Genomic DNA, 27,206 nt, shown 5'->3' with positions numbered 1-27,206 from the left:
CCCCATTGTAATCAAAGCCTTCCATTTCCAATTGCAGTGTTCTGATGTGATATTTGGAGCTTTTATTTGGTGCTTTTGTTTTTGCTAAAAGAAATTGGCTTTTTTATTTGGCTTTTTCGTATTTGTTACTGTGGCTTGTTCTTTGTTTTTGATTGATTGTGTGACTGCAGCAATGTATAAAACCCCCCATCCAAACAATGTCTATCATCAGTGCAGCTAAGAAATTTTTTTTTTTTTAATTTTAATGTACAGTACTGTCTTCTTTCTTTTATAGTACAGTACATTGATTATTGCTTTCATTTTATGGATCAATGGTCTTGTTAGATAGTAAATTCATGTTAAATTGCTGTTTTAGGAGTTGTTTTTAAAAGTCTGGAACGGATTAATCTGTTATACATTACTTTCTATGGGAAAGCGCGCCTTGGTTTTGGAACGCTTTGGTTTTCGAACAGACTTCCAGAACGGATTAAGTTTGAGAACCAAGATACTACTGTAGTCAGTTTCTTCAGTCAGTCCTGTCTGACTATATAATCACAATGGGTTATCTTACAGTTTTTGTGTGAACGTAAACAAAGATCCTTGGCGACTCAGGCAGAAGTTGAACAAACAAGAAAGATTTATTTTGCAGAACAAAGTTGAAAAAAGGATGTATCAGGAGATAGATAATGTTCTTTCAGGAAGCAGTGAACTCAATAATAAATTGTACTAAATTTAGTGTATGTTACAGGCTTCTAAACAAAGTAGTAAATGCACAGCTTCTTTTAAACTTCTGTTGCTTCATTTAAGTTATTCCTCTTCGATGTTACAGGTGTCTAGAGAGGGTGGCCAATGCTGAGCTTATTTCCAGTTATTTCACTTCAGCTCTTTAACTTAGTTGTTGCAACTTAATATTTCGATTATTAAACAAGGTGGTACTCTCTGTCAGTTTCCACGCTCCTGAGGTACTTCTGACAGTATAGAAGACCCAGGGGGTCACCACACCCTTCATAACTGGTTTGGGATTCTTCTCTTTCTAGAAGATCTTTCCCTTCCTGACTGAAATGAGATCCAAGTAGACAGTATCCTCACAGCTTCTACTTCTCCTTGCTTCCAGCCTTCCCGTTAACTCCTGTCTGAATACTCTCTCAAAACTAGTCTTTCTAAGCTCAGAGACCCCTTTCTCTAGCTTGGGATAATTTCCTCAGAGTGCACTTCATACACAGACCAGAAGCAACCCTCCTCCCTCCTCTCCCACGAAACTATCCCTCCACTTTCTCAGAAACGGCTCATTTTATTTTCCCTCCAAAAGTGCTGGCTCCACCCCCCTGTCTTGGTAGCCAATCAGAGAGAGGCTCCAGGTCTCTCATGGAATTCTGAGGCCCTGCACCCCCTGATTCTGGCCAAGCTCAGCTGCCCATCACAGATAACTTCCTGCAATTACTAATTACACACAATCAACACACCTTGGCTGGTTTGACAGTTGATTCAAAGCAGCTAAGACAGTTAAGACATCAGAATCCATCAGAGGAATCCATGGAAAATCTGATCAAACGTAGGTTGGAATACAAGCGTCTGCTCCATGACAAGAAAGCTGAAAATACGAAAGCCCTTGGGACTAGCTAATGGAACAGAGGGAAGACAATGCTGGGAGCTGGTGGCCCAGGGTTTAAATGAAGACAGGCCATCAGAGGAAGCCTGAATGGCAACCAGTCTCCTGTAATGAGATGAAAACCCTCGTTTCTTGCCTGAAATCAAACACAGCATCCCCACGAGCTCCTGGAATGGTGGATAGAATAAAAGGTGGGGAAGGGAGGAAGAAAAGGGATTTCAAAAGCAAAACACTGTAGGTCTTAAGATGGACTAATCATAGCCTAGCCACTAACAATATAGTACAGTGGTGCCCCGCAAGACGAATGCCTCGCAAGATGGAAAACCCGCTAGACGAAAGGGTTTTCCGTTTTGGAGGCGCTTCGCAAAACGAATTTCCCTATGGGCTTGCTTCGCAAGACGAAAATGTCTTGCGAGTTCCCGTGGGTTTCCCCCCTTTCCCCCCCTTTTCCTAAGCCGCTAAACAGCTGATCTGCTGATAAGCTGCTTCTCAGCTGATCGCTAAAAGCCGCTAAACCGCTAATAGCGCTAATCCGCTAAGCCGTCAATGGGCTTGCTTCGCAAGATGAAAAAACCGCTAGACGAAGAGAATCGCGGAACGGATTCTTTTCGTCTTGCGAGGCACCACTGTATTTCACGCACATTAATGAGCAGCACAGGGAACGGTCAGTTTCCCAGTGGTATGGAAGGTGCAGTTATGGACCCCATGGCGAGGGTCAGTGGGGACAAAGCTGCTGTGCGTTCCACACACACTTTTGTGGAAGCAGCCTGTGTCTCCTCCTGGACATTGAGAGACACAGCCATTTAAAGCACGTTTCTCAAGTAGGCATCCTAAACTGCTCACAGACCTGAGATACAGGGGCTGCTTCGCTTAAAGGAAAGTCCGATGGAAGGAGACCAAGGCCTTTATTTCAATTTTTTAAAAAATTATTAAAGATTTTCTTGGGTTACAAAAGTACGTGCACCGTCTCCATTTTCAGGTTGTAAAGGTCTTTTCTACAGAGCGGTTACATTTGGCGTGAGAGAAACCAAGGCCTTCAGCCACACCCCTCAGCAAATGACTCAGAAACTTCTCTCTGTCTCCCCTTCACACCCCTCAACCCCTTCCACAATTGTCTCTCAGCCCTAATTTTTCCACACAGTCCTTTAGAACATTTCTATGACCTAAGAGACACGGAAAACCACCTTCATTGGTCACCTTCCATATATGTCAGAAGCCAATGCATAATAAAAACACCTTTGGATTGATTGCTTCTGTCGACAGGTGTCTTTTGTACAGGTACTGTAACGAGCTGGGATGACAGGTAAGACCTCTCCCCTTACAGCAAGTGCTTCTAATCTCAGCTCGTTACGTAACAGTGAAGATACCAGGTAGCCTGACACCTGGCTGGTGGATAGGGGATCAAATACTTATTTCACTCATTGTAATGCACATCAATCTCTGATTTCTCTTCTAGGTTTCTGGGTTTTTTCCTGTTGTTATTCTGTTTCTCTCACAGCTATAATAAACCTACCATTAAAATTATGGACTGGTTATTTCTTCCTCCACCACCCCCCCTCACCAATTATTATTTATACCCCGCCCTCCCCAGGCTCACGGTCACTAACACCAGTAAAATTACACTAAAAACATAATAGGGGAAATACGGGTTAAAATACAATTTAAAATGCAGCCTTATTTTAAAATAGCTGATAAATCAAGACCATAAGGGAAGGGAAACATAAGGGTGAAACAAAATTTATTCCCCCCCCGACAGCCCCCAAAAGCAAAGAAGCCAAGACAGCTGTCTTGGCTTCCTCTTTAGCCATGCGCAACCTGTCAAGCCGGGAGAAGCTGCGCACGGCTTTGCTTTTAGCCGCGGGGCTGGGGACGGGGAAAGCCCGAGTGTCCCCCGACCCCAGCCCCCAGAACAGGCAGCTATCCGCAAGCCTTCGGAGCCCGGCGGGAACTCCCCCCGGGCTCCGAAGGCTTGGGTATAGCTGCCTGAAGACTGCATTCACTCCATAGGATGCACACACATTTCCCCTTCATTTTTGGAGGGGAAAAAGTGCGTCCTATAGAGCAAAAAATACGGTAATAATAAGTTTTATTTATACCCCGCCCTCACCGGGCAGAGCCGTGTTCAGAGTGGCTAACACCAGTAAAATTACAGTAAAAACATAATAGGAAAAAAAAACTTACCAATTTAAAATACAGGTTAAAATGCAATTTAAAACGCAGCCTCATTTTAAAAGTAGCCCACAGATCAAAACCATAAGAGGAGGCAAACACAACGGTCAGACTGAGTCCAAACCAAAGGCCAGGTGGAACAGCTCTGTCTTGTAGGCCCTGTGGAAAGATGTCAAGTCCCGCAGGGCGCTAGTCTCTTATGACAGAGCATTCCACCCACCAAGTTGGGGCCAGTACTGAAAAGGCCCTGGCCCTACTTGAGACCAATCTAACCACCTTGTGACTTGGGACCTCCAAAATGTTGTCATTTGTGGACCTTAAGGTCCTCCACCAAGTGTTCCAGGAGAGGCGGTCCCGTAGGTACGTGGGTTCTGGGCCTCAATTAAAACAATGCATGTCATGCTGCCATTACTATAATTCTAGTTTAACCAACTCATTTCCGGGTTTGAAGTGGTTGTAATCCAAAATGATCATCAACGAGGCTGTTCGTAACCTGAGGTACACTGTACAAAGCCATATATACATTACTAACTATTGTGATACGCTACCTTGATTACTTTACTATATGAAAGTACAACTTTACATTGAAACACCAGATCATCACATACACGGGATGCATTTAAATTTGATTTCCACCTATAGGAGCCTGTTCATTAGAAGGAAGAAATGAACCCTTGAGAGAGCCAGTGTGGTGTAGTGGTTAAGAGCGGTGGTGCGTAATCTGGTGAACCGGGTTTGCGTCTCCGCTCCTCCACATGCAGCTGCTGGGTGACCTTGGGCCAGTCACACTTCCCTGAAGTCTCTCAGCCCCACTCACCTCACAGAGTGTTTGTTGTGGGGGAGGAAGGGAAAGGAGAATGTTAGCCGCTTTGAGACTCCTTAGGGTAGTGATTAAGTGGGATATCAAATCCAAACTCCTCCTCCTCCTCTTCTTGTTGAGGAAAAATCTTTCTACACTCCATACATCTAAATGGTTCCTTCCATATAAGTCCCTAAACATTTTGTAAGTACTCCAGTAAACGGAAGCAGTTTCTGCACTCCTGAAATTTAAATGTTTCTTCCTTTGTGAGTCCATTGATGTTTTGTAAGGTGTCCACTCTGACTGAAGTTCTTTCCACATCCATACATTTAAATGGTTTCTCACCTGTGTGAGTCCATTAATGTACTCTTAGTTTCCTTTAGACTGAAGCTCCTTCCACACTTCATACATTTGCTGTACACGGTTTCTCCCCTGTGTGAGTCCTTTGATGGTTTCTTAGCGTTCCGCTGTGACAGAAGCTCCTTCGACACTCCATACATTTAAATGTTTTTTCTCCCGTGCAAGTCTGTTGATGTACTCTTAGAGTTCCCTTTTGACTGAAGCTCTTTCCACACTCCATACATTTAAATGGTTTCTCCCCTGTGTGTGTTCGATGATGTGAAGTCAGATGTTCACCTGAACGAAAGCTTTTTCCACATTCCAAACATTTATAAGGTCTCTCACCCGTGTGAGTTTGATGATGTCTATTAAGTGATGAACTCTGACTGAAACTTTTTCCACACTCCATACATTTAAATGGTTTCTCCCCTGTGTGACTCCGTAGATGTTTTCTAAGGTTTCCATTATGTGTGAAGCTCTTTCCGCAGTCCATACATTTAAATGGTTTCTCCCCTGTGTGAGTTCTATGATGTAAAGTCAGATGATCACTTGAACGAAAGCTCTTTCCACATTCCATACATTCATATGGTTTCTTCCCTGTATGAGTTTGTAGATGTATGCTAAGGTTTCGATTATGTGTGAAGCTCTTTCCACAGTACATACATTTAAATGGTTTCTCCTCTGTGTGAGTCCGTAGATGCTTGCTTAGCGTTATGCTATGACAGAAGCTCTTTCCACACTCTATACATTTAAATGGTTTCTCCCCTGTGTGAGTCCGTTGATGGTTGCTTAGCGTTATGCTATGATAGAAACTCTTCCCACACTCTATACATTTAAATGGTTTTTCTGTTGCGTGAATCCTTTGATGTACAATAAGTTGTCTACTCATACTGAATCTCCATCCACACTGCATACATTTGTAGGGTTTCTCACTCATGTGAGTTAGATGATGTAAAGTAAGAGATGAAGTTTGACGCTCTTTCCACACTCCATACCTTTGAACGGTTTCCCCACTCTGTGAGTTTATTAACTGTGCACATGGACTGAAGCACATTCCACATTCACCACATTTGAATGGTCTCTTCGTATTTCCAAATGAAATTACAGATGACACACTGTCTTCTCCATAACCTGCTTGGAAATGAGAGGAGAGGAAAACCCGTTAGTATTTCAAGGAAGAGAACAAAGACTGTAACACACATCAAATGCAATTAGCTCCTTCTGTTATTTCAACCTATTGTACATTCCTCCCTATCTTCTTTATGTCCCAAATTTTAAGCAAATGAGGTGAAACAATGCCAAATAATAGGAACGCATCATCAACCTTCCATAATACTAAATTATCATTAATAAAGTAGTTTGATCTAAGAATACAGTTGTGGGATTGCCTTTTTAAATAAGGACCTGCCTCACAGGAAAGGGAGCTGTTCTCCTGAGATACAGGAGCTGCAAACCCAGTAAGAACCTGTTTTTTGACCGGGGTGGGGAATTTATTTCTGAGGTTTTTGAGAATTTCCTTGAAGCGCAGGGGACTACGCATGAGTTATCTTGCCCCCAAAGTCCCTGGCAAAATGGGCTTGTTGAAGTTGTCATCATCATCATCATCATCATCATTTTTAATTTGTATACCGCCTTTCTATCTTACAATACTCAAGGCGGTTTACAAGCTGAGGAAACAAAAAATGTACATCTTATAACAATCTAATGCAATACAAAAATGTGATAATAAACATAACTTTAAAATAGGCAACCTCCATCCAAAAAGTAACATTCAACAATCATTAGAATAGTATAAAATAATAGTATCAACATATAAAAGTTAAACAGAAATCCACTCAACAGTTACAATAATATCTAAACTGTAATCAATAAGACAATGGCAAGCCACAGTACATAAAACAATACAGTACATATTGAGAAGCAGAGAGTGGGGCAAGGCTGGTGGAAGGAGGCCTTGCCTGATGGAGTCTCTCCCCTCACAGTTCATCAACTTCTCTTGCCATTGTTCTTTACTTGGTATTTCTCCAGTCTTCCAATTCTGTGCAATCAACAAATCAATTTTGTGCAGCGTGACATGCAGGCAGGGGTTAAAACTTATCTGCACGATGCTAATTTTTGGGCTGAAGTGCTCCATGCCTTTTGTTATGTGAGAAATCACAGTTATCATTCTGGTTTAGATGTCACCCCCTATGAGAAGTTGTTTAAAAAACGCCCTAATCTGAAATACCTACGCATTTGGGGTTCAGATGTAATTATGCATTATCCCGCTAAGCAGAAATTGGGTGAGCGTAGTGTCCAGGGAAAATTAATGGGCTACCAGCAGGGGGCGTACAGAATTTACGTCCCAGCAACTGGCAAATTTCATATTACCAGAAGCATGATACAAACTGTAAATTGGAATGGAGTTGCTATTTTCCAAGATACTGATGGCATAGATAATACTGAGGAAGAAGAGGAAGAAGCAGTAGCAGCAGCAGCAGGGAATAATAATGATTCTGAATTAATGGGAGAAGATGAAACGCCTGTTGAATCTGATAATTTGCTTGATGATTTAAAGTCACAGACACTCGAGGGGAGGTTAGATTCTTTTGAGTTTTCTGACCGTGAGCTTAGCCTACAGGCATCTCTTCAGCCTGACAATGGTGGTTTACAACCTGAAACTAGTAGTTCACTTAGTTCCGTTAAGTCTGAGGAGCCTGACTCTCCTTCCGGACTGAGACGCTCAGATAGAAAGAAGCAGAAGCCACAACGTTTTGCAGATGAACATTTTAATACTGTGTATGCCAGTAAGGCAGTTTTTGAAACAAAAAGCTACAATGATGTTCAGAATTTACCTAAGCACCAAGCTGTAAATTGGTATAAAGCAATGAACTCTGAGATAGCTTCTTTAAAAGAGCATAACACTTGGTCTCTTGTACCACAAACCCCAGATATGAGACTTATTGATTCAAAATGGGTTTATAGAGTTAAAATGAATGACAAAAATGAAGTTGTAAGGTACAAGGCAAGATTAGATGCTAGGGGTTTTCAACAAATTCCAGGCGAAGATTATGATTTGTGTTATTCACCAAGTGTAAAATATGAGACAGCTCAGCTTTTGTTAAAAGATGCATCACAACGTGGACATTCTGTTTATCATTTAGATATAAAAACTGCATATTTGTTTGCAGATTTAAAAGAACAAATTTCTATCCGTGTTCCTGAAGGCATAGACACCGCTGAAGGTTTGGTATGCAAATTAAATAAATCCCTTTATGGTCTGCACCAAAGTGGAAGGAATTGGCACCAAACCTTAGCAAAAGAATTGCTGGATATTGGTTTTTCACAAGGAAAGGCAGACAATTGTGTGTTTATAAAGGAAAGGGCAAACTCTGTAACAAAAATATGTGTGTATGTAGATGACGTGTTAATTTCTACAAAAACTAAACAGGAATATGAACAGGTAGTATCACAGTTACAGAATAAATTTGATGTGGTGGAATTAGGCAAAGCTAAAAATTACTTATCCATGCATATTGAGAAAGGTAAAAATGGATCTTTTCTGGTTCATCAAACTGCAAAAATTGATGATCTTGTTGAAATGCTACGTTTAGAAAATGCAAATGGGAAGGAAATGCCTATGGTGTGTGGTTTCACCTTTACCGGTGAAGATAAGCCATTTCCTAACAAAACTTTGTATTGTTCTGCTATAGGCAAGCTAAATTTCATTCAAAGAATCTCAAGACCAGATATAACTTATGCTTTTCACTTTCTGGCAAAATTTGTGGAAAAGCCCACTATGCAATGTTTCTCTGCTCTTAAGAGAGTGGTAATGTACCTTAAACATACCAAACATTATAGGTTGCAGTTTACATCCAGTATTGACAAAGGTTTTGAAATTTTCTGCAATGCATCTCATGCAGTGGAACAAAATAATTGCAGGGGCGTGTCTGGTATGGTGTTTTGTTATAACAGTTGTCCATTTGAATGGAAGTCCCAGACACAAACCATTATTTATCTCTCCACAACAGTGAGTGAATTATGTGCATGCGTTCAGGCCACTTGTGATGTAGAATGGTATCTGCAAGTATTCGCAGACCTACAGATGCAAGTAACACTACCAGTAAAAGTTTACCTTGATTCCCAGAGCGGACTCGCTATCCTGTGTTCAGAGACCAATACGCAGCGCACAAGAGTCTTGAGATTACGTTTACAGTTTGTAAAGAAACTAATTGCTGACGAAATGATTGTATTTCAATATGTTCCAGGAGACAATCAAATTGCAGACATTTTTACAAAAGCACTTCCAAAGGTTACACATGAAAGACATGTACAAAATATGCTTTATGTTTTTGTTCCACAATAATGAACCACAGGGGAAATGTTGAATGGTTTCTTTAAATGTAAAGGTTCATCATTGTTCCACCAGTTGTGTATGTCTTTAAGGGGCCAGAGCAAAATAACGAGACCCAGCTTTACAGCTTTGAAACATGGCAGGTGCTGCTGAGTTGTATTGATTAAGCTGTGTCAGCATTTGGGTGTAGTATATAAGGAGCAGCACCTAGGTCTCCCATTACCCTGGGGGATGGGTTGGTGGTTGGGTCATGGTTGTTTGTTGTTATCTTTAGTGTAAATGGAGTTTTTGTTTTTGTTATTAAAACCTTGTTTAGCTTATTTTTGAGTCCTTTTTAATGCATGGTCACCCCAGCAAGCTCTCTGCAGCGCTACCATACTGCAAATAGCCAACACAAATGTGCCCTCCATTTCTCAGAATCAGAGTTGCTAATGACATTTTTCATTCTCTGTCTAATATTATTCCACCCCTGAGGCACATTTTAGCCCTTTGGACCCCTGGATATTTATTAATCACCTACACAGTCCCTTGGGCCCCAGGAGGTGCATAGCAGCCATACTGGGAGACCCAGGGTTCAGGTTTTTCTAGGGACTGTAGCCTGGAACTAGTGAGAAGGCTTGGCGCTTGGAATAAACTGAAGGTGTGCTCAGGTAGGCTAATGTCCTTGGATAGGGACCTCCATCTGTCAGCCTTGCAGTGCAGAGGGAGAGCTGGAGATGCAGGAAAAGGCTGTTGGAGCCTGGCTGCTGGAATCCCAGATGGAAACACTCACCCCAATTTTTATTTATTAGATTTAGAAACCATCCTTCTACGTCTGAGTGTGAGGGAGAGGCCAGGAGTCCTGTCTCATGCTGTGTGTAGGAGCAAGAGACATGGATGGCGAGGGAGCTGCTGCAGTGACCAGCCACACCTGTGCCATGTTTGTCCTCCAGCCTGAGAATGGGCAGAATTACAGCTGCAGCAGATGCAGGAAGAGAAGGAACAGCAAGCTGAGGTCTGCCTATCTGCAGAGAAATGGGGCTGTTAGGAACCTTGATGTGTCACTCGAGCTGCAAAATCAATTCTGGGTCAGAGGAGCAAGATGCAGACCTCAGAACGCACCAAGGTGGCTGTGGAAGGGGCAGGGTATGGAGCAATTCCTACCACTCCCCAGCGAAGGAAGAGGGATGTGATGGTGGTACGTGACTTCCTACTAAGGGGGACAGAGACAGCAGTGTGTGGAGGTAACAGGATCAGTGTTAGAAACTCAGATATATATATAAGCTAGGTGCCAAATGTCTTGTTAAATCAAGGTTACAGCTGCCCAAAATTGAATGCCTGGAGTCATGAGAAGACCCTGATGTTCGAAAAGATTGGGGGCACAAGGAGAAGGGGACGACAGAGGACGAGATGGTTGGACAGTGTTCTCGAAGCTACCAGCATGAATTTGACCAAACTGCGGAAGGCAGTGGAAGACAGGAGAGCCTGGCGTGCTCTGGTCCATGGGGTCACGAAGAGGCAGACACAACTAAACGACTAAACAACAACAGATGCCATTTTGGGGTAGGATGGCTCTAAAGCCTTATTTTTCAAATGATGGACAGATTGTGATTGATTCTCAGTTAAACACCTGGCTAGTTCAAAGGACAACCTTGTGCTAGGTTTAAGAACTTCTGAGAACTTAATGAAGAAATGTCCTGTGATCCAGGGACAGTAGACATAGATATTGGCCTATTCTGACTTCTTTTTCTTAATGGTGACACAGACCACTCATAATGAAAGAAGATTCTTCACAACACGTGTGAGAGGGCAGTGGAGACAAGAGACGACAATTCACTATCACATTGTTCACTGCTGCTGCTTATCAGATCAGTGATTTTGTTTAAATGAGCTACACATACTGTAGGGTCTCAGTGCATACTGAAAGGACATACTCCTGAATTTCTCAGGCCCAGTGTTTTTCTATTTTTATTTTTTTGGTTTCGGGAAAGGAGATGAGCTCAGACTCATCGTACCAGAGTCTCTCGTTTGTCAAATAAGTAAAGCATAAGTGTTATTGATGCTATTATGTTACTGTAAAAATATTCAAAAAAGTTTGTCTTGTGAAGAAGCAAAGACAACACAAACCTGGGAGTCTCTGTAGATTTTGCGTAGTTATTTTAAGGTGGGGGGGCTTCTGAATTCTGCACCAGCTGAAATTACTGAACCCTCTTCAGAGGCAGCCCTACATATAACACATTGCAGCAATCTAATCTTGAGGTTACCAGAGCAATTATTACTTATTAAATTTGTTTATCACACTTCATCTAAAGACCGCGGAGCAATTATAATGGCGTATAATTCCCCATCAGTCCCCTGGGCAATAATGGGGAGGGAATGTGCCTCTTCATCCCATAGTCAGGACCCAGAATTATCCTTGTAGGAATGCTCTGCCCAAGCCTCTCTCACTGCCCTCCTTTGGGGTGGGGGGCCATGGACTCCTTGCCCCCCACCCTAAGGGAGAGCCCCACCTGTGCTCCAACAGGGAAGATCTGCAACATGGGAAAAGGTGGATATTAAAGGTCCAGAGGCCTGATTGTGGGGAAGAAGGGAAAGAGAGAGGAGGTGGAAGAGGGATGTTTCCACAGGAAGAGATTAAAAAGGTGAGTATAAAGAAGAAGCCAGCCTTCTAATCGGGGTCATAGTACCTGGCTCCCTTTCCGACTCAGAACCTGAGAGACACTCCCTTCTGGAACATCCCCAGGCCATCTTCTGGAATATAAACCAGGTATCTTTGGGGACACAGGTGGCGCTGTGGGTTAAAGCCTCAGCGCCTAGGGCTTGCCGATCGAAAGGTCGGCGGTTCGAATCCCTGCGGCGGGGTGCGCTCCCGCTGCTCGGTCCCAGCGCCTGCCAACCTAGCAGTTCGAAAGCACCTCCAGGTGCAAGTAGATAAATAGGGACCGCTTACCAGCGGGAAGGTAAACGGCGTTTCCGTGTGCGGCTCTGGCTCGCCAGAGCAGCGATGTCACGCTGGCCACGTGACCCGGAAGTGTCTCCGGACAGCGCTGGCCCCTGGCCTCTTGAGTGAGATGGGCGCACAACCCCAGAGTCTGTCAAGACTGGCCCGTACGGGCAGGGGTACCTTTACCTTTACCTATCTTTGGGGACATCATCCAGACCTCCTTTTACTGTGGGAACCTTGGATTCACATAGTTGCTGGAGTACAGATGTCAATCACAATCCCTGAAAAATCGTCTAAAGACCCCTTGGTATCCACGTCCACCTTGAACTCCCAAGTCACACTGAGCCCCAAGAAACCTTCTCTGCTGAGGTTCCTCTGAAAATACTAATTATCTGCATTTTGTTTTCTCCTTCCTGTATGATCTGGAACATCTTCCTGATGCATTTGTCTGTCTCTGTCCACTTTTGTTTCACTAGTCATTTATCAATTCCCCCCTTTTCCTCCAAGGAGGCAGGTGAGGCCAAGAGGGAAGATCCCGCAGGGGAATTTAACCCCCTGCCTCCCAGGTCCTTGTCGGACACTCTTTCTTCTCAGGCTGGTCTCATTCAGGGGCTTCACACGAGGCTCCAACTGCTTTGACTAGAAGCCTCCTTAAGCAATCTTAGAATGAATGATTGTTATTCTTCTTCTATTTATCTATACCCCACCTTTTTATCCTGACACAGACTCCTTCAACTGCCCCTCTGCTCTCCTCTCCCAGTGGACCAATGGTCTGGCTTGGAAGAATGCAGATCAAGGGGTCTGGAGCTCCCAGCATCCGATGCAGCAGCTTCCCTGGGACAAAATGGGGGGGGGGGAGGGGGTTCAGCTTGCAGGAATCCTTCTCTAGGTCAATGGAGAAGCCAAGGCAGCCCCTGCAGAACCCCCCCTGCCAGCCCCCCAGGTGGAGGCATCCCAGAAAAAGGCCCCATGCCTCTTTCTTTCTCCACCCCCCTGCCATTTATCAACATGGCGTCTCACCCCCAGGGACGCTTCCATTCAACTCTCAGCCCAACACCCTCTGCCCCCCTTCTCCCCCTGCACCCTCTGGCCTTCCTTGGCACAGCTCGCCCTGCTTGGGGGTGGGGGCTTTTGGGGGCACCCCCTTGGTGGGAAAACGTGTCTGGTGGGGGGGGGGCTTCAAAGGAGACGGCGCAAGGGAAACACTGCAGGTGGGGGGGGGTCCACGCTTTGCAGCTGCATTGCATGGATGCGAGCCTCTCCATATGGGTCCCAGGAGAAGAGCTTTAGGGGGGGCTCTGTGCCCCTTTCTCTCCGACCCCATCGCCGCTCCCCGCCCTCGTCCCAAGGCAGGAGCTTTTGGGGGAGCAAGAAAGCGTCTCTCTATCCTTTTCTCCCCCCTCCCCCCACCGGCATCTTTACCTCTTTCTCCTCTGACCCTTCGCCTCCCTTCGCAGCTATTCCGATTTCCTTTCTTGCAATGCAAAGCGGAGAAGGGGGGTCCGTGGTCGACTGGCGCCCCTCTTTACCTTTCTGAAACCTCTCGCTTCTCCAGGGGCTCCTTCTGTCCTCCCCCCCTTCCTGCAAACTTCCGACCCACAGAGTGACCCCTTCCTGGGAGAAGCCCCTTCCACTTTTCGCATGGGAGCCGGACGTGACGGCGCTGCCTTCGGCTTCCTCCCTTTGGGCTCCCTTGCGAAGTTGCCCAACTCCACGCCCACCCCATTGACGGGGCAGGGGGTTTCTGCAGGAGGAGGAGGAGGAGGAGGAGGAGCACGGCCGGGTCAAGAGCCTTTGGTCCCTGAAAGAGAACCCCAACAGACTCCAAACTCTGCAGGCAGCATTTTCCAGCTGCTGCCTGGACCATCGAGCAGGGAGGGGAGAGATGCTCTTGGGCTGAAATTCTCCTTGCAGGATTCCCAAAACGGGCCTCTGGTTTCCCACTGGGACTCCGGGAGAGCAGGATTCGGGGCGAGATGGGACCCTTGGTCGGATTCAACTATAGGGCCTTCTTATGTTCTGTGTGCGCGCGTTCACACGTGTGTGTGTGTTTGTGTGTATGTATGCACCTTCAGGGAGATTCACTGGCTCTTCTCTGCAACGAGGATGAACCAGGTGTGCACCCACGTCCCTTCATTTCCGGGGGGGGGGGAGAAAATCTCTTCTTTACTCACCTGTGCAGCATTTTCCCTGTCTGCTCTCTCTCGCTCCGCCCCCACATCCCACCGACATTGCAGACATTGCAAATGTAAAGGGACCCGGCCGTTAGGTCCAGTCGTGGCCGACTATGGGGTTGCGGCGCTCATCTCGCTTTATTGGCTGAGGGAGCCGGCTTACAGCTTCCGGGTCATGTGGCCAGCATGACTAAGCCGCTTCAGGTGAACCAGAGCAGCGCACGGAAACGCCGCTTACCTTCCCGCTGGCGCGGTACCTATTTATCTACTTGCTCTGGTTATCTCCCGCTTGGACTACTGCAATGCGCTCTACGTGGGGCTACCTTTGAAGGTGACCCGGAAACTACAACTAATCCAGAATGCGGCTGCTAGACTGGTGACTGGGAGCGGCCGCCGAGACCATATAACACCGGTCTTGAAAGACCTACATTGGCTCCCAGTACGTTTCCGAGCACAATTCAAAGTGTTGGTGCTGACCTTTAAAGCCCTAAATGGCCTCGGTCCAGTATATCTGAAGGAGCGTCTCCTCCCCCATCAGTCTGCCCGGACACTGAGGTCCAGCTCCGAGGGCCTTCTGGCGGTTCCCTCACTGCGAGAGGCCAAGTTGCAGGGAACCAGGCAGAGGGCCTTCTCGGTGGTGGCGCCCGCCCTGTGGAATGCCCTCCCATCGGATGTCAAGGCGATGAACAACTACCTGACATTCAGAAAACATCTGAAGGCAGCCCTGTTCAGGGAAGTTTTTAATATGTGATTTTACTGTATTTTAGTGTATTTTTCATCTCTGTTGGAAGCCGCCCAGAGTGGCTGGGGAAACCCAGCCAGATGGGCGGGGTACAAATAATAAATTATTATTATTATTATTATTATTATTATTATTATTATTATTATTATCTACTTGCAATTTGACGTGCTTTCGAACTGCTAGGTTGTCCATGGAGGCGCAGGTCAATTCTGTGTCCAGGGCAGCTGTCTACCAGCTCCATTTGGTACGCAGGCTGAGACCCTGCCCCCCCACAGAGCGTCTTGCCAGAGTGGTGCATACTATGTTTATCTCCCGCTTGGATGACTGCAATGCGCTCTACGTGGGGTGGCCTTAGAAGGTGGCTTGGAAACTACAACTAATTCAGAATGTGGCAGCTGGACTGGTGACTGGGAGCGGCCGCCAGGACCATATAACACTGGTCCTGAAAAACCTGCATTGGCTCCTGGTACGTTTCTGAGCACAATTCAGAGTGTTGGTGCACACCCTAATTGGCCTTGGCCCTGTATACCAGTTGGAGCAAATCCACCCCCATTGTTCAGCCCCGACACTGAGATCCAGCTCCGAGGGTCTTCTGCTGGTTCCCTCACTCCAAGAAGAAGGTTACAGGGAAGCAGGCAGAGGGCCTTCTTGGTGGTGGCGCCCGCCCTGTGAAACGCTCTCCCATGAGATGTATTGAGATACCATGCAGATAAAGAACCACAGTACATAACTTTCAGAAGACTCCAGAGTGTCTGGGGCAACCCAATCGATGATGATGATGATGATGATTGCTTGTCACAAAAGCAGTAGCCCTGGGGTAGCCACATGACGCTTATAAGTGAAAATGGACCAACCAGGGGATTCACTGGTACCTGCAGCATCTTTTCTTTCCAAATGTGTACCATTCTTCCAGTGGAGTTGTGTTTGGGCCACAGATGGAGAGGTAAGGGTTAACTTTCCCTTCACACTTCGACCCCTCTCTGTGCCCTATTGGTTGGAAGGAAGTTTCTTGTTTGCTGTAATAGTAGGTATGTCTTAGTTCATGGATTTGTAGGAACCTCCCCTGTGGTTTCTCCCCTCTGGGTGCTAAGTTGGGGAGAATCAGGCATGAGTTTCCACTGATGTATTTACACCCTCTCGTGTCACCTGCCACTTGCCCACACTGCCCTGTTCCAACCGTCCCACCTCATACAAGATGCACACCTAAGAGCTGAGACTTTCTTCCTTATTCCACTAAAAGGTAAAGGTAAAGGGACCCCTGACTGTTAGGTCCAGTCGCGGACGACTCTGGGGTTGCGGCGCTCTTCTCGCTTTATTGGCCGAGGGAGCCGGCTTACAGCATGACTAAGCCGCTTCTGGCAAACCACAGCAGCGCACAGAAATGCCGTTTACCTTCCCGACGGAGCGGTACCTATTTATCTACTTGCAATTCGTTCTTTCGAAATGCTAGGTTGGCTGGAGCTGGGACCGAGCAACGGGAACTCACCCTATTGCAGGGATTGGAACCGACCTTCTGATCTAAACATCCCCTTTATTCCTGCTGCCACCAGGTATGTTTTACCTGAACAATCTGCCCTTCAAAGAATCAGGAGTCATTGCAGCACCATTAATGTATAAACTATTTGTTGCTTTATTATTATTATTATTATTATTATTATTATTATTATTATTATTAAGTTTTATTTATACCCCGCCCTCCCCGGGCAGAGCCGAGTTCAGGGCGGCTAACACCAGTAAAATTACAGTAAAAACATAATAGGGGGGAAAAAAACCATACCAATTTAAAATACAGGTTAAAATGCAATTTAAAATGCAGCCTCATTTTAAAAATAGCCCACAGATCAAAACCATAAGGGGAGGGAAACACAATGGTCAGACTGAGTCCAAACCAAAGGCCAGGTGGAACAGCTCTGTCTTGCAGGTCCTGCGGATAGATGTCAAATCCCGCAGGGCCCTAGTCTCTTGTGACAGAGCGTTGCACCAAGTAGGGGCCAGTACTGAAAAGGCTCTGCCCTAGTTGAGACCAATCTAACCACCTTGCGCCATGGGACCTCCAAAATGTTGTCATTTAAGGTCCTCCACCAAGTGTACAAGGAGAGGCGGTCCTGTAGGTACGTGGGTCCTGGGCCGCAATTAAAACAATGCATGTCATGCTGCCATTCCTATAATATATATATATATTTAAGATTTTTATTAAAGTTTCCAACATTTTATAAAAACAAAACTAAACAATACAATAATAAAAACAAACAAAAAATAAAAACACGTATAATTTCAGTCCCTTATTTTCTTATAACTTACTTCCCCCTTTCTGTATTCCAATTTCTAATTTATTAATTCAGCAAATCCTTTCCCTTATTTTTCAATTAATTTTAAGTCTCTCTTTTCTTTTACTTATCCATTACAGCTGGAAACCACTTAATTTCTAAACCAACGTCATTCTAACATTCATTAATTTTACAATATTTCTTAAGATAGTCCTTGAATTTCTTCCAATCTTCTTCCGCTGTCTCTCTCCCCTGGTCTCGGATTCTGCCAGTCATCTCTGCCAGTCCCATATAGTCTATCACCTTCATCTGCCATTCTTCCAAGGTGGGTAGATCTTGTGTCTTCCAATACTTTGCGATGAGTATTCTTGCTGCTGTTGTAGCATACATAAAAAAAGTTCTATCCTTCTTTGGCACCAATTGGCCGACAATGCCCAAGAGAAAGGCCTCTGGTTTCTTCAGAAGGGTATATTTAAATACCTTTTTCAGTTCATTATATATCATTTCCCAGAACGCCTTGATCTTTGGGCACGTCCACCAAAGGTGAAAGAAAGTACCTTCAGTCTCTTTACATTTCCAACATTTGTTGTCAGGCAAGTGATAAATTTTTGCAAGCTTGACTGGGGTCATGTACCACCTATAAATCATTTTCATAATATTCTCTCTTAAGGCATTACATGCCGTAAATTTCATCCCAGTGGTCCACAACTTTTCCCAGTCAGCAAACATAATGTTATGACCAATATCTTGTGCCCACTTAATCATGGCTTATTTCACTGTTTCATCCTGTGTATTCCATTTCAACAGCAAGTTATACATTTTTGACAAATTTTTAGTATTGGATTCTAACAGTTCTGTTTCCAATTTTGATTTTTCCACCTGGAAGCCAATTTTCCTGTCCATCTTATAAACCTCCATTATTTGATAATAATGAAGCCAGTCTCGCACCTTATCTTTTAGTTTCTCAAAACTCTGCAATTTCAGTTTGTCCCCTTCTTGTTCCAAAATTTCCTAATATTTTGGCCATTTTGACTCCATATTGAGCCTTTTCACAGCCTTTGCCTCCATTGGTGACAACCACCTTGGGGTTTTATTTTCCAACAAGTCTTTGTATCTGATCCAGACATTATATAGTGCTTTCCTGACAATATGATTTTTAAAGGCTTTATGAGCTTTAACCTTGTCATACCACAAATATGCATGCCACCCAAAAGTATTGTTAAAACCTTCTAAGTCCAAAATGTCAGTGTTCTCAAGAAGCAGCCAGTCTTTCAACCAGCAGAATGCTGCTGATTCATAATAAAGTTTGAAGTCTGGCAGGGCAAATCCACCCCTTTCCTTTGCGTCAGTTAATATCTTAAATTTTATTCTGGGCTTCTTGCCCTGCCAGACAAATCTGGAAATATCTTTCTGCCACTTCTTGAAACAGTCCATCTTGTCCACAATTTGCAATGTTTGAAACAAAAACAACATTCTAGGCAATACATTCATCTTTATAACTGCAATTCGACCCAACAAGGAAAGCTTCAAATTTGACCAAATTTCTAAATCTTTTTTCACTTCCGTCCAACATTTTTCATAATTATCTTTAAATAAATTCCCATTTTTAGCTGTCATGTTAATCCCCAGATATTTCACTTTCTTAACCACAGTCAAACCTGTTTCATTCTGAAACCTCTCTCTTTCAATTGATGTTAAATTTTTCTCTAAAACCTTAGTTTTTAACTTATTCAATTTAAATCCTGCCACTTGACCAAACTCTTGAATTAGTTCTAAGACCCTTTTAGTACTAGATTCAGGCTCTTGTAATGTAAGTACCAGATCATCTGCAAATGCTCTCAATTTGTACTGTTTAGCTCCGACCTGTACCCCTTTAACCAGCTGATCCCTTCTAATCATGTTCAGCAAAACCTCCAGGACTGATATAAAAAGTAATGGAGAGATTGGGCACCCCTGACGTGTCCCTTTTTCAATGGTACGTGGGTCCTGGGCCTCAATTAAAACAATGCATGTCATGCTGCCATTTCTATAATTCTAGTTTAACCAACTCATTTCCAAGTTTGAAGTGGTCATAATCCAAAATGATCATCAACGAGGCTGTTCGTAACCTGAGGTACACTGTACAAAGCCATTTATACATTACTAACTATTGTGATACGCTACCTTGATTACTTTACTACATGAAAGTACAACTTTACATTAAAACACCAGATCATCACATACATGGGATGCATTTAAATTTGATTTCCACCTATAGGAGCCTGTTCATTAGAAGGAAGAAATGAACCCTTGAGAGTACCAGTGTGGTGTAGTGGTTAAGAGCGGTGGTTCGTAATCTGCTGAACCGGGGTCGCGTCTCTGCTCCTCCACCTGCAGCTGCTGGGTGACCTTGGGTTAGTCACACTTCTCTGAAGTCTCTCAGCCCCACTCACCTCACAGAGCGTTTGTTGTGGGGGAGGAAGGGAAAGGAGAATGTTAGCCGCTTTGAGACTCCTTAGGGTAGTGATTAAGTGGGATATCAAATCCAAACTCCTCCTCCTCCTCTTCTTCTTGTTGAGGAAAAATCTTTCTACACTCCATACATCTAAATGGTTCCTTCCATATAAGTCCGTAAACATTTTGTAAGTACTCCAGTAAACAGAAGCAGTTTCTGCACTCCTGGAATTTAAATGTTTCTTCCTTTGTGAGTCTATTGATGTTTTGTAAGGTGACAGAAGCTCTTTCCACACTCCATACATTTAAATGGTTTCCCACCTGTGTGAGTTTGTTAATGTACTCTTAGTTTCCTTTAGACTGAAGTTCTTTCCACACTTCATACATTTGCTGTATATGGTTTCTCCCCTGTGTGAGTCCTTTGATGGTTTCTTAGCATTCCGCTGTGACAGCAGCTCTTTCCACACTCCATACATTTAGATCATTTTCCTCCTGTGTGAGTCTGTTAATGTAGTCTTAGAGTTCCCTTTTGACCAAAGCTCTTTCCACACTCCATACATTTAAATGGTTTCTCCCCTGTGTGCGTTCGATGATGTAAAGTCAGATACCTGAACGAAAGCTTTTTCCACATTCCAAACATTTACAAGCTCTCACCTGTGTGAGTTTGATGATGTTTATTAATTGCTGAACTCTGACTGAAGCTTTTTCCACACTCCATACATTTAAATGGTTTCTCCCCTGTGTGAATCCGTAGATGTTTTCTAAGGTCTCCATTATGTGTGAAGCTCTTTCCACACTCCATACATTTAAATAGTTTCTCCCCTGTGTGAGCCCATAGATGTTTTCTAAGGTTTCCATTATGTGTGAAGCTCTTTCCACAGACCATACATTTAAGTGGTTTCTCCCCTGTGTGAGTTCGATGATGTAAAGTCAGATGTTCATCTGAACGAAAGCTCTTTCCACACTCCATACATTTAAATTGTTTCTCCCGTGTGTGAGTCCGTTGATGGTTGCTAAGGTTTCTAGTTAATGTGAAGCTCTTTCCACATTCAATACATTTAAATGGTTTCTCCCCTGTGTGAGTCCGTTGATGGTTCCTAAGGTTTCCATTTAATTTGAATCTCTTTCCACATTCGATACATTTAAATGGTTTCTCCCCTGTGTGAGTCCGTTGATGGTTGCTAAGGTTTCTATTTAATGTGAAGCTCTTTCCACATTCTACACATTTAAATTGTTTTTCTGCTGCGTGACTCCTTCGATGTAGCATAAGTTGTCTACTCATACTGAATATCAACCCACACTGCATACATTTGTAGGGTTTTTTACCCATGTGAGTTTGATGATGTCTATTAAGTGATGAACTCTGACTAAAGCTTTTTCCACACTCCATACATTTAAATGGTTTCTCCCCTGTGTGAGTCCGTAGATGTTTTCTAAGGTTTCCATTATGTGTGAAGCTCTTTCCGCAGTCCATACATTTAAATGGTTTCTCCCCTGAGTGAGTTCTACGATGTAAAGTCAGATGATCACTTGAACGAAAGCTCTTTCCACATTCCATACATTCATATGGTTTCTTCCCTGTGTGAGTCTGTAGATGTTGTCTAAGGTTTCCATTATGTGTGAAGTTCATTCCACACTCCATACATTTAAATGGTTTCTCCCTTGTGTGAGTCTGTTGATGTACTCTTAGAGTTCCCTTTTGAGTGAAGCTCTTTCCACACTCCATACATTTAAATGGTTTCTCCCCTGTGTGTGTTCGATGATGTAAAGTAAGATGTACACCTGAGCGAAAGCTTTTTCCACATTCCAAACATTTATAAGGTCTCTCACTCGTGTGAGTTTGATGATGTCTATTAAGTGATGAACTCTGACTGAAGCTTTTTCCACACTCCATACATTTAAATGGTTTCTCCCCTGTGTGACTCCGTAGATGTTTTCTGAAGTTTCCATTACGTGTGAAGCTCTTTCCACAGTACATACATTTAAATGGTTTCTCCCCTGTGTGAGTCCGTAGATGCTTGCTTAGCGTTATGCTATGACAGAAGCTCTTTCCACACTCTATACATTTAAATGGTTTCTCCCCTGTGTGAGTCCGTTGATGGTTGCTTAGCGTTATGCTATGATAGAAACTCTTCCCACACTCTATACATTTAAATGGTTTTTCTGTTGCGTGAATCCTTTGATGTACAATAAGTTGTCTACTCATACTGAATCTCCATCCACACTGCATACATTTGTACGGTTTCTCACTCATGTGAGTTAGATGATGTAAAGTAAGAGATGAAGTTTGACGCTCTTTCCACACTCCATACCTTTGAACGGTTTCCCCACTCTGTGAGTTTATTAACTGTGCACATGGACTGAAGCACATTCCACATTCACCACATTTGAATGGTCTCTTCGTATTTCCAAATGAAATTACAGATGACACACTGTCTTCTCCATAACCTGCTTGGAAATGAGAGGAGAGGAAAACCCGTTAGTATTTCAAGGAAGAGAACAAAGACTGTAACACACATCAAATGCAATTAGCTCCTTCTCTTATTTCAACCTATTGTACATTCCTCCCTGTCTTCTTTATGTCCCAAATTTTAAGCAAATGAGGTGAAACAATGCCAAATAATAGGAAGAAGAAGAAGAAGAAGAAGAAGAAGAAGAAGAAGAAGAAGAGGAGTAGTAGTAGTTTGGATTTGATATCCCGCCTTTCACTCCCTTCAAGGAGTCTCAAAGTGGACTTCCGGGTTAGCGCGATCCGAGTAATGGCGGATTCCCTCCGAGCTCCGGAGGGAATTGGCTCCATTGCAAACGGGTCTCACCGCGACGGCGATGCGGGGACCCTTAGAAACCGCAGGCGCGGAAGCCTGCGGACCTGGTGACTCGGCGGGCACCTAAAGCGCCCCCCCCGACCCACGAAGAGCCTTTTTAAAGGCTGCGGAGAGGGTACGGGGAGTGGCGTGGTGCTGTGAGTAGACCGCTACTGCAGTGGAGCGAAGCCGCGAGCCATGGCCGGAGACCGCTGACTTTCTTCCCTGAAATTCGGACTCTAACTAATCCGTGAGTAGATTGGAATTTGGACTCTAAAAAGTTTATCCTTGAATTCGGCACGATCGGGGGATGTGCTAAAGGGAAGTCTGCACCCCCCCTGCCTACAGAAAATTTAAAGCAAAGATCGGAGAACTAAGGTGGAGAGTTCTTTCCTTGGTGTTCTGTAAAAGATAAGATTTGCATGAATTTGACAGAAGAAGATGTGTGCTGGAGAGTAAGAGTGGTTTTTTAGAAGTTTTTGTTTGAACCCCCCCAGACCCGGGGGTGTCCTTTTATGTGAGCTGGAGAATAAGGAACGAGGAGTTTGACAGCTGTCAAAGGAGCTGTCAAACGGGCAGCGAAAGTTAAAAACTCTATTATTTAACACTTTTTGGACTTAATTTGTTACATTTGAGCTAAAGTGGTTGGAAATAAAGTAGGGAAATAACAAAGTAAAGGACTATTGGAAAAGACTATTAAGTAACTAGAATCCCCCTAGGGGAAACATTGAAACATTGCAATGGCTGCAGATGGAAAACTACAGGCAGAGCTAGAAAGAATGTTTTTTCTTGTGGGAAAACTGGAGGAGCAGACTACGGTCATGAGTAAACAACTCATAACCTTGAACTCTAAAATAAATGACTCTGCTGAAGGTACAATGGATTTGACTGGGGAAAAATCTGCAGCTGAATCAGAAGAGATAGCTTCGGAACAGGGGGAGAGCGAGCAAGGGCTAGTACAGATGGAGACTACCAACCACAAGCCTACATTGTTAGAATACAAAGAAGAAGACCCTTGGATTACAAATCTGCGAAAGATGCGAAAGAGGAGGGAGGAAGCCCCTGGAATATCTGGAATACCTGATTTTAAAAGAAATAAGAAATATGACTGGGGCTTCCTATTTGAGTATGGATTGGTTGATCTTCTGCAGCAGCTGGTGTCAAGTACTTTGGATGGAAGAAATTCTGATGAGACTGAGCTGAAATTTCCCCGAAACCTGAGGACCAATGAGGAGGGTTACCAACAAGATCGGCAAAGAGAGACTGACAAGGACTTAAAGGCCTCAGATGTGAGGAACCCAGGCTAAAAACTGTTGTTATGGATGGGGGGATTTGGAAGGGACAGAAACCGGGGCTGGGGGGGGGGGAAAGGAGAACTTGTTTTTAAATCTTTATGACTTTTGTGTTTGATTATTATGACCTATTTTTAAGATTAAAGGGAAATTCGTGGAAGGAACTCGAGTCGACCTTAGAAAAGGCTTTAATGTTTTATAAGAAAATTGGATAAGTAAAATCTGGCCAAGTAAATGGTTTTTTTTAAAGAAAAAACATATATATATATAGTAATAACATGCAATGGATGAGAGATTTGAATTTGCTGAGTTAATGTAACTGAACTAGGATGTATGAAGGGGGGGTGGGGGGAGGTCAAGAACTGGGGTTAGGAAAGTAAGGTTATGAAATTTTATACGTGTTGTCTTTGTCTTTGTGTGTGTATGTTTGTCTTTATAAAATGTGAAAATTTAATAAAAATATTAAAAAAAAAACAAAAAACAAGGAGTCTCAAAGTGGCTAACATTCTCCTTTCCCTTCCTCCCCCACAACAAACACTCTGTGAGGTGAGTGGGGCTGAGAGACTTCAAAGAAGTGTGACTGGCCCAAGGTCACCCAGCAGCTGCATGTGGAGGAGCGGAGACGCGAACCCAGTTCCCCAGATTACGAGACTACCGCTCTTAACCACTACACCACACTGGCTCACCACGCATCATCAACCTTCCATAATACTAAATTATCATTAATAAAGTAGTTTGATCTAAGAATACAGTTGTGGGATTGCCTTTTTAAATAAGGACCTGCCTGACAGGAAAGGGAGCTGTTCTCCTTCCACGAGCGTGCCCTCCATTTCTCAGAATCAGAGTTGCTAATGACATTTCTCATTCCCCGTGTAATATTATTCCACCCCTGGGGCACATCTTAACCCTTTGGACCTCTGGATATTTATCAATCACCCACACAGTCCCTTGGGCCCCAGGAGGTGCATAGCAGCCATACTGGGAGACCCAGGGTTCAGGTTTTTCTAGGGACTGTAGCCTGGAACTAGTGAGAAGGCTTGGCGCTTGGAATAAACTGAAGGTGTGCTCAGGTAGGCTAATGTCCTTGGAGCTGGACCTCCATCTGTCAGCCTTGCAGTGCAGAGGGAGAGCTGGAGATGCAGGAAAAGGCTGTTGGAGCCTGGCTGCTGGAATCCCAGATGGAAACACTCACCCCAATTTTTATTTATTAGATTTAGAAACCACCCTTCTAAGTCTGAGTCTGAGGGGGAGGCCAGGAGTCCTGTCTCATGCTGTGTGTAGGAGCAAGAGACATGGATGGCGAGGGAGCTGCTGCAGTGACCAGCCCCACCTGTGCCATGTTTGTCCTCCGGCCTGAGAATGTGCAGAATCACAGCTGCAGCAGATGCAGGAAGAGAAGGAACATCAAGCTGAGGTCCGCCTATCTGCCCTACGAGCTCCTGAGCAAGATGAGGGATTTCTCGAAAGAGAGCAGAGTGGATGGTCCTGGGACAGCAACACAGGTGGGGTTGGCCCCAGCCAGGAGGAAGATCGCTGGTTGCAGGAAACGAAAACCTGGAGGAATGTGGTACAGAGAAATGGGGCTGTTAGGAACCGGGATGTGTCACTCGAGCTGCAAAATCAATTCTGGGTCAGAGGAGCAAGGTGCAGACCTCAGAACACGCCAAGGTGGCTGTGGAAGGGGCAGGGTATGGAGCAATTCCTACCACTCCCCAGCGGAGGAAGAGGGATGTGATGGTGGTACGTGACTTCCTACTAAGGGGGACAGAGGCAGCAGTGTGTGGAGGTAACAGGATCAGTGTTAGAAACTCATATATAGAAGCTAGGTGCCAAATGTCTTGTTAAATGAAGGTTACAGCCGCCCAAAATTGAATGTCTAGGAGTCATGAGAAGAGAAGACTCCCTGGAAAAGACCCTGATGTTGGGAAAGATGGAGGGCACAAGGAGAAGGGGACGACAGAGGACGAGATGGTTGGACAGTGTTCTCGAAGCTACCAGCATGAGTTTGACCAAACTGCTGGAGGCAGTGGAAGACAGGAGTGCCTGGCATGCTCTGGTCCAGGGGGTCACGAGGAGTCGGACACAACTAAACTACAACAGCAGTTGCCATTTTGGGGTAGGATGGCTCTAAAGTCTTATTTTTGAAATGATGGACAGATTGTGATTGATTCTCAGTTAAACATCTGGCTAGTTCAAAGGACAACCTTGTGCTAGATTTAAGAACTTCTGAGAACTTAAAGAAGAAATGTCCTTTGATCCAGGGACAGTAGACATAGATATTGGCCTATTCTGACTTCTTTTTCTTAATGGTGACACAGACCATTCATAATGAAAGAAGATTCTTCACAACAAGTGTGAGAGGGCAGTGGAGACAAGAGACGTCACTTCACTATCACATTGTTCACTGCTGCTGTTCATTGGATCAGTGATTTTGTTTAAATGAGCTACACATACTGTAGGGTCTCAGTGCATACTGAAAGGACATACCCCTCAATCTTTCCTGCTCAGTGTTTTTCTTCCTTTTGGGCAAGGAGATGAGCTCAGACTCATCATACCAGAGTCTCTCGTTCGTCAAACAAGTAAAGCATAAGTGTTATTGATGCTATTATGTTACTGTAAAAATCATCAAAAAAGTTGCAGATGACACCAAACTGGGAGGGGATGCTAACACCCCAGAGGACAGGATCACACTTCAAAACGACCTTGGCAGATTAGAGAACTGGGCCAAAACAAACAAGATGAATTTTAACAGGGAGAAATGTAAAGTATTGCACTTGGGCAAAAAAAATGAGAGGCACAAATACAAGATGGGTGACACCTGGCTTGAGAGCAGTACATGTGAAAAGGATCTAGGAGTCTTGGTTGACCACAAACTTGACATGAGCCAACAGTGTGACGCGGCAGCTAAAAAAGCCAATGCAATTCTGGGCTGCATCAATAGGAGTATAGCATCTAGATCAAGGGAAGTAATAGTGCCACTGTATTCTGCTCTGGTCAGACGTCACCTGGAGTACTGTGTCCAGTTCTGGGCACCACAGTTCAAGAAGGACACTGACAAACTGGAACGTGTCCAGAGGAGGGCAACCAAAATGGTCAAAGGCCTGGAAACGATGCCTTATGAGGAACGGCTAAGGGAGCTGGGCATGTTTAGCCTGGAGAAGAGGAGGTTAAGGGGTGATATGATAGCCATGTTCAAATATATAAAAGGATGTCACATAGAGGAGGGAGAAAGGTTGTTTTCTGCTGCTCCAGAGAAGCGGACACGGAGCAATGGTTCCAACTACAAGAAAGAAGATTCCACCTAAACATTAGGAAGAACTTCCTGACAGTGAGAGCTGTTCGA

At 44.3% G+C, this 27,206-nt stretch overlaps 2 protein-coding genes across 9 annotated transcripts in view; both read right to left on the bottom strand.

The window, feature by feature from the left end:
• Positions 1 to 4,291: 4,291 nt before the first annotated feature.
• Positions 4,292 to 13,894, bottom strand: LOC307208841 (uncharacterized protein). Of its 4 annotated transcripts, XM_079963840.1 has the most exons (3): positions 13,574 to 13,894; positions 12,859 to 12,985; positions 4,292 to 6,026 (listed from the first exon to the last, which is right to left on the bottom strand). In XM_079963840.1, the coding sequence occupies exon 3, from the start codon at positions 5,947 to 5,949 to the stop codon at positions 4,960 to 4,962; it is 990 nt and encodes a 329-aa protein (XP_079819966.1). In that variant the 5' UTR covers positions 5,950 to 6,026; positions 12,859 to 12,985; positions 13,574 to 13,894; the 3' UTR covers positions 4,292 to 4,959. The 4 variants fall into 4 exon arrangements, with proteins under 4 accessions (XP_079819966.1, XP_079819967.1, XP_079819965.1 ...); XM_079963841.1 differs by lacking the exon at positions 12,859 to 12,985 and having other exon boundaries at positions 4,292 to 6,029; XM_079963839.1 differs by lacking the exon at positions 12,859 to 12,985.
• Positions 4,292 to 27,206, bottom strand: part of LOC307208678 (uncharacterized protein) — a 36,476-nt gene continuing 13,561 nt past the window's right edge. For 2 of the 5 annotated variants that reach the window (XM_079963536.1, XM_079963534.1), the window contains exons 2-3: positions 21,598 to 22,215; positions 17,712 to 21,261 (exon numbers count right to left, since the gene is read on the bottom strand). In XM_079963536.1, the coding sequence (XP_079819662.1) occupies positions 20,408 to 21,261; positions 21,598 to 22,138 (1,395 nt within the window). In that variant the 5' untranslated portion in view covers positions 22,139 to 22,215 and the 3' untranslated portion in view covers positions 17,712 to 20,407. Of the gene's footprint in view, positions 5,193 to 17,711; positions 21,262 to 21,597; positions 22,219 to 27,206 lie in introns of those variants that run through there. The other 3 variants (XM_079963533.1, XM_079963535.1, XM_079963532.1) reach the window with 3 other exon arrangements.

The sequence above is a fragment of the Podarcis cretensis genome (genome assembly GCF_951804945.1).
Source record: "Podarcis cretensis genome assembly, chromosome: 2".
NCBI classification, from domain to species: Eukaryota; Metazoa; Chordata; class Lepidosauria; order Squamata; family Lacertidae; genus Podarcis; species Podarcis cretensis.
This window is presented reverse-complemented; position numbering and strand designations above follow the sequence as displayed.

What these genes read in the sequence shown, in the direction of transcription:
- LOC307208841 (XM_079963838.1), bottom strand. Translation starts at nt 11,955, where the DNA reads ATGGCCTGGGGATGTTCCAGAAGGGAGTGTCTCTCAGGTTCTGAGTCG. An exon ending in TGAGTCGGAAAGGGAGCCAG is followed by an intron (nt 6,027 to 11,894) that starts GTACTATGACCC and finishes ATTTCCAAGCAG; the next exon opens with GTTATGGAGAAGACAGTGTG.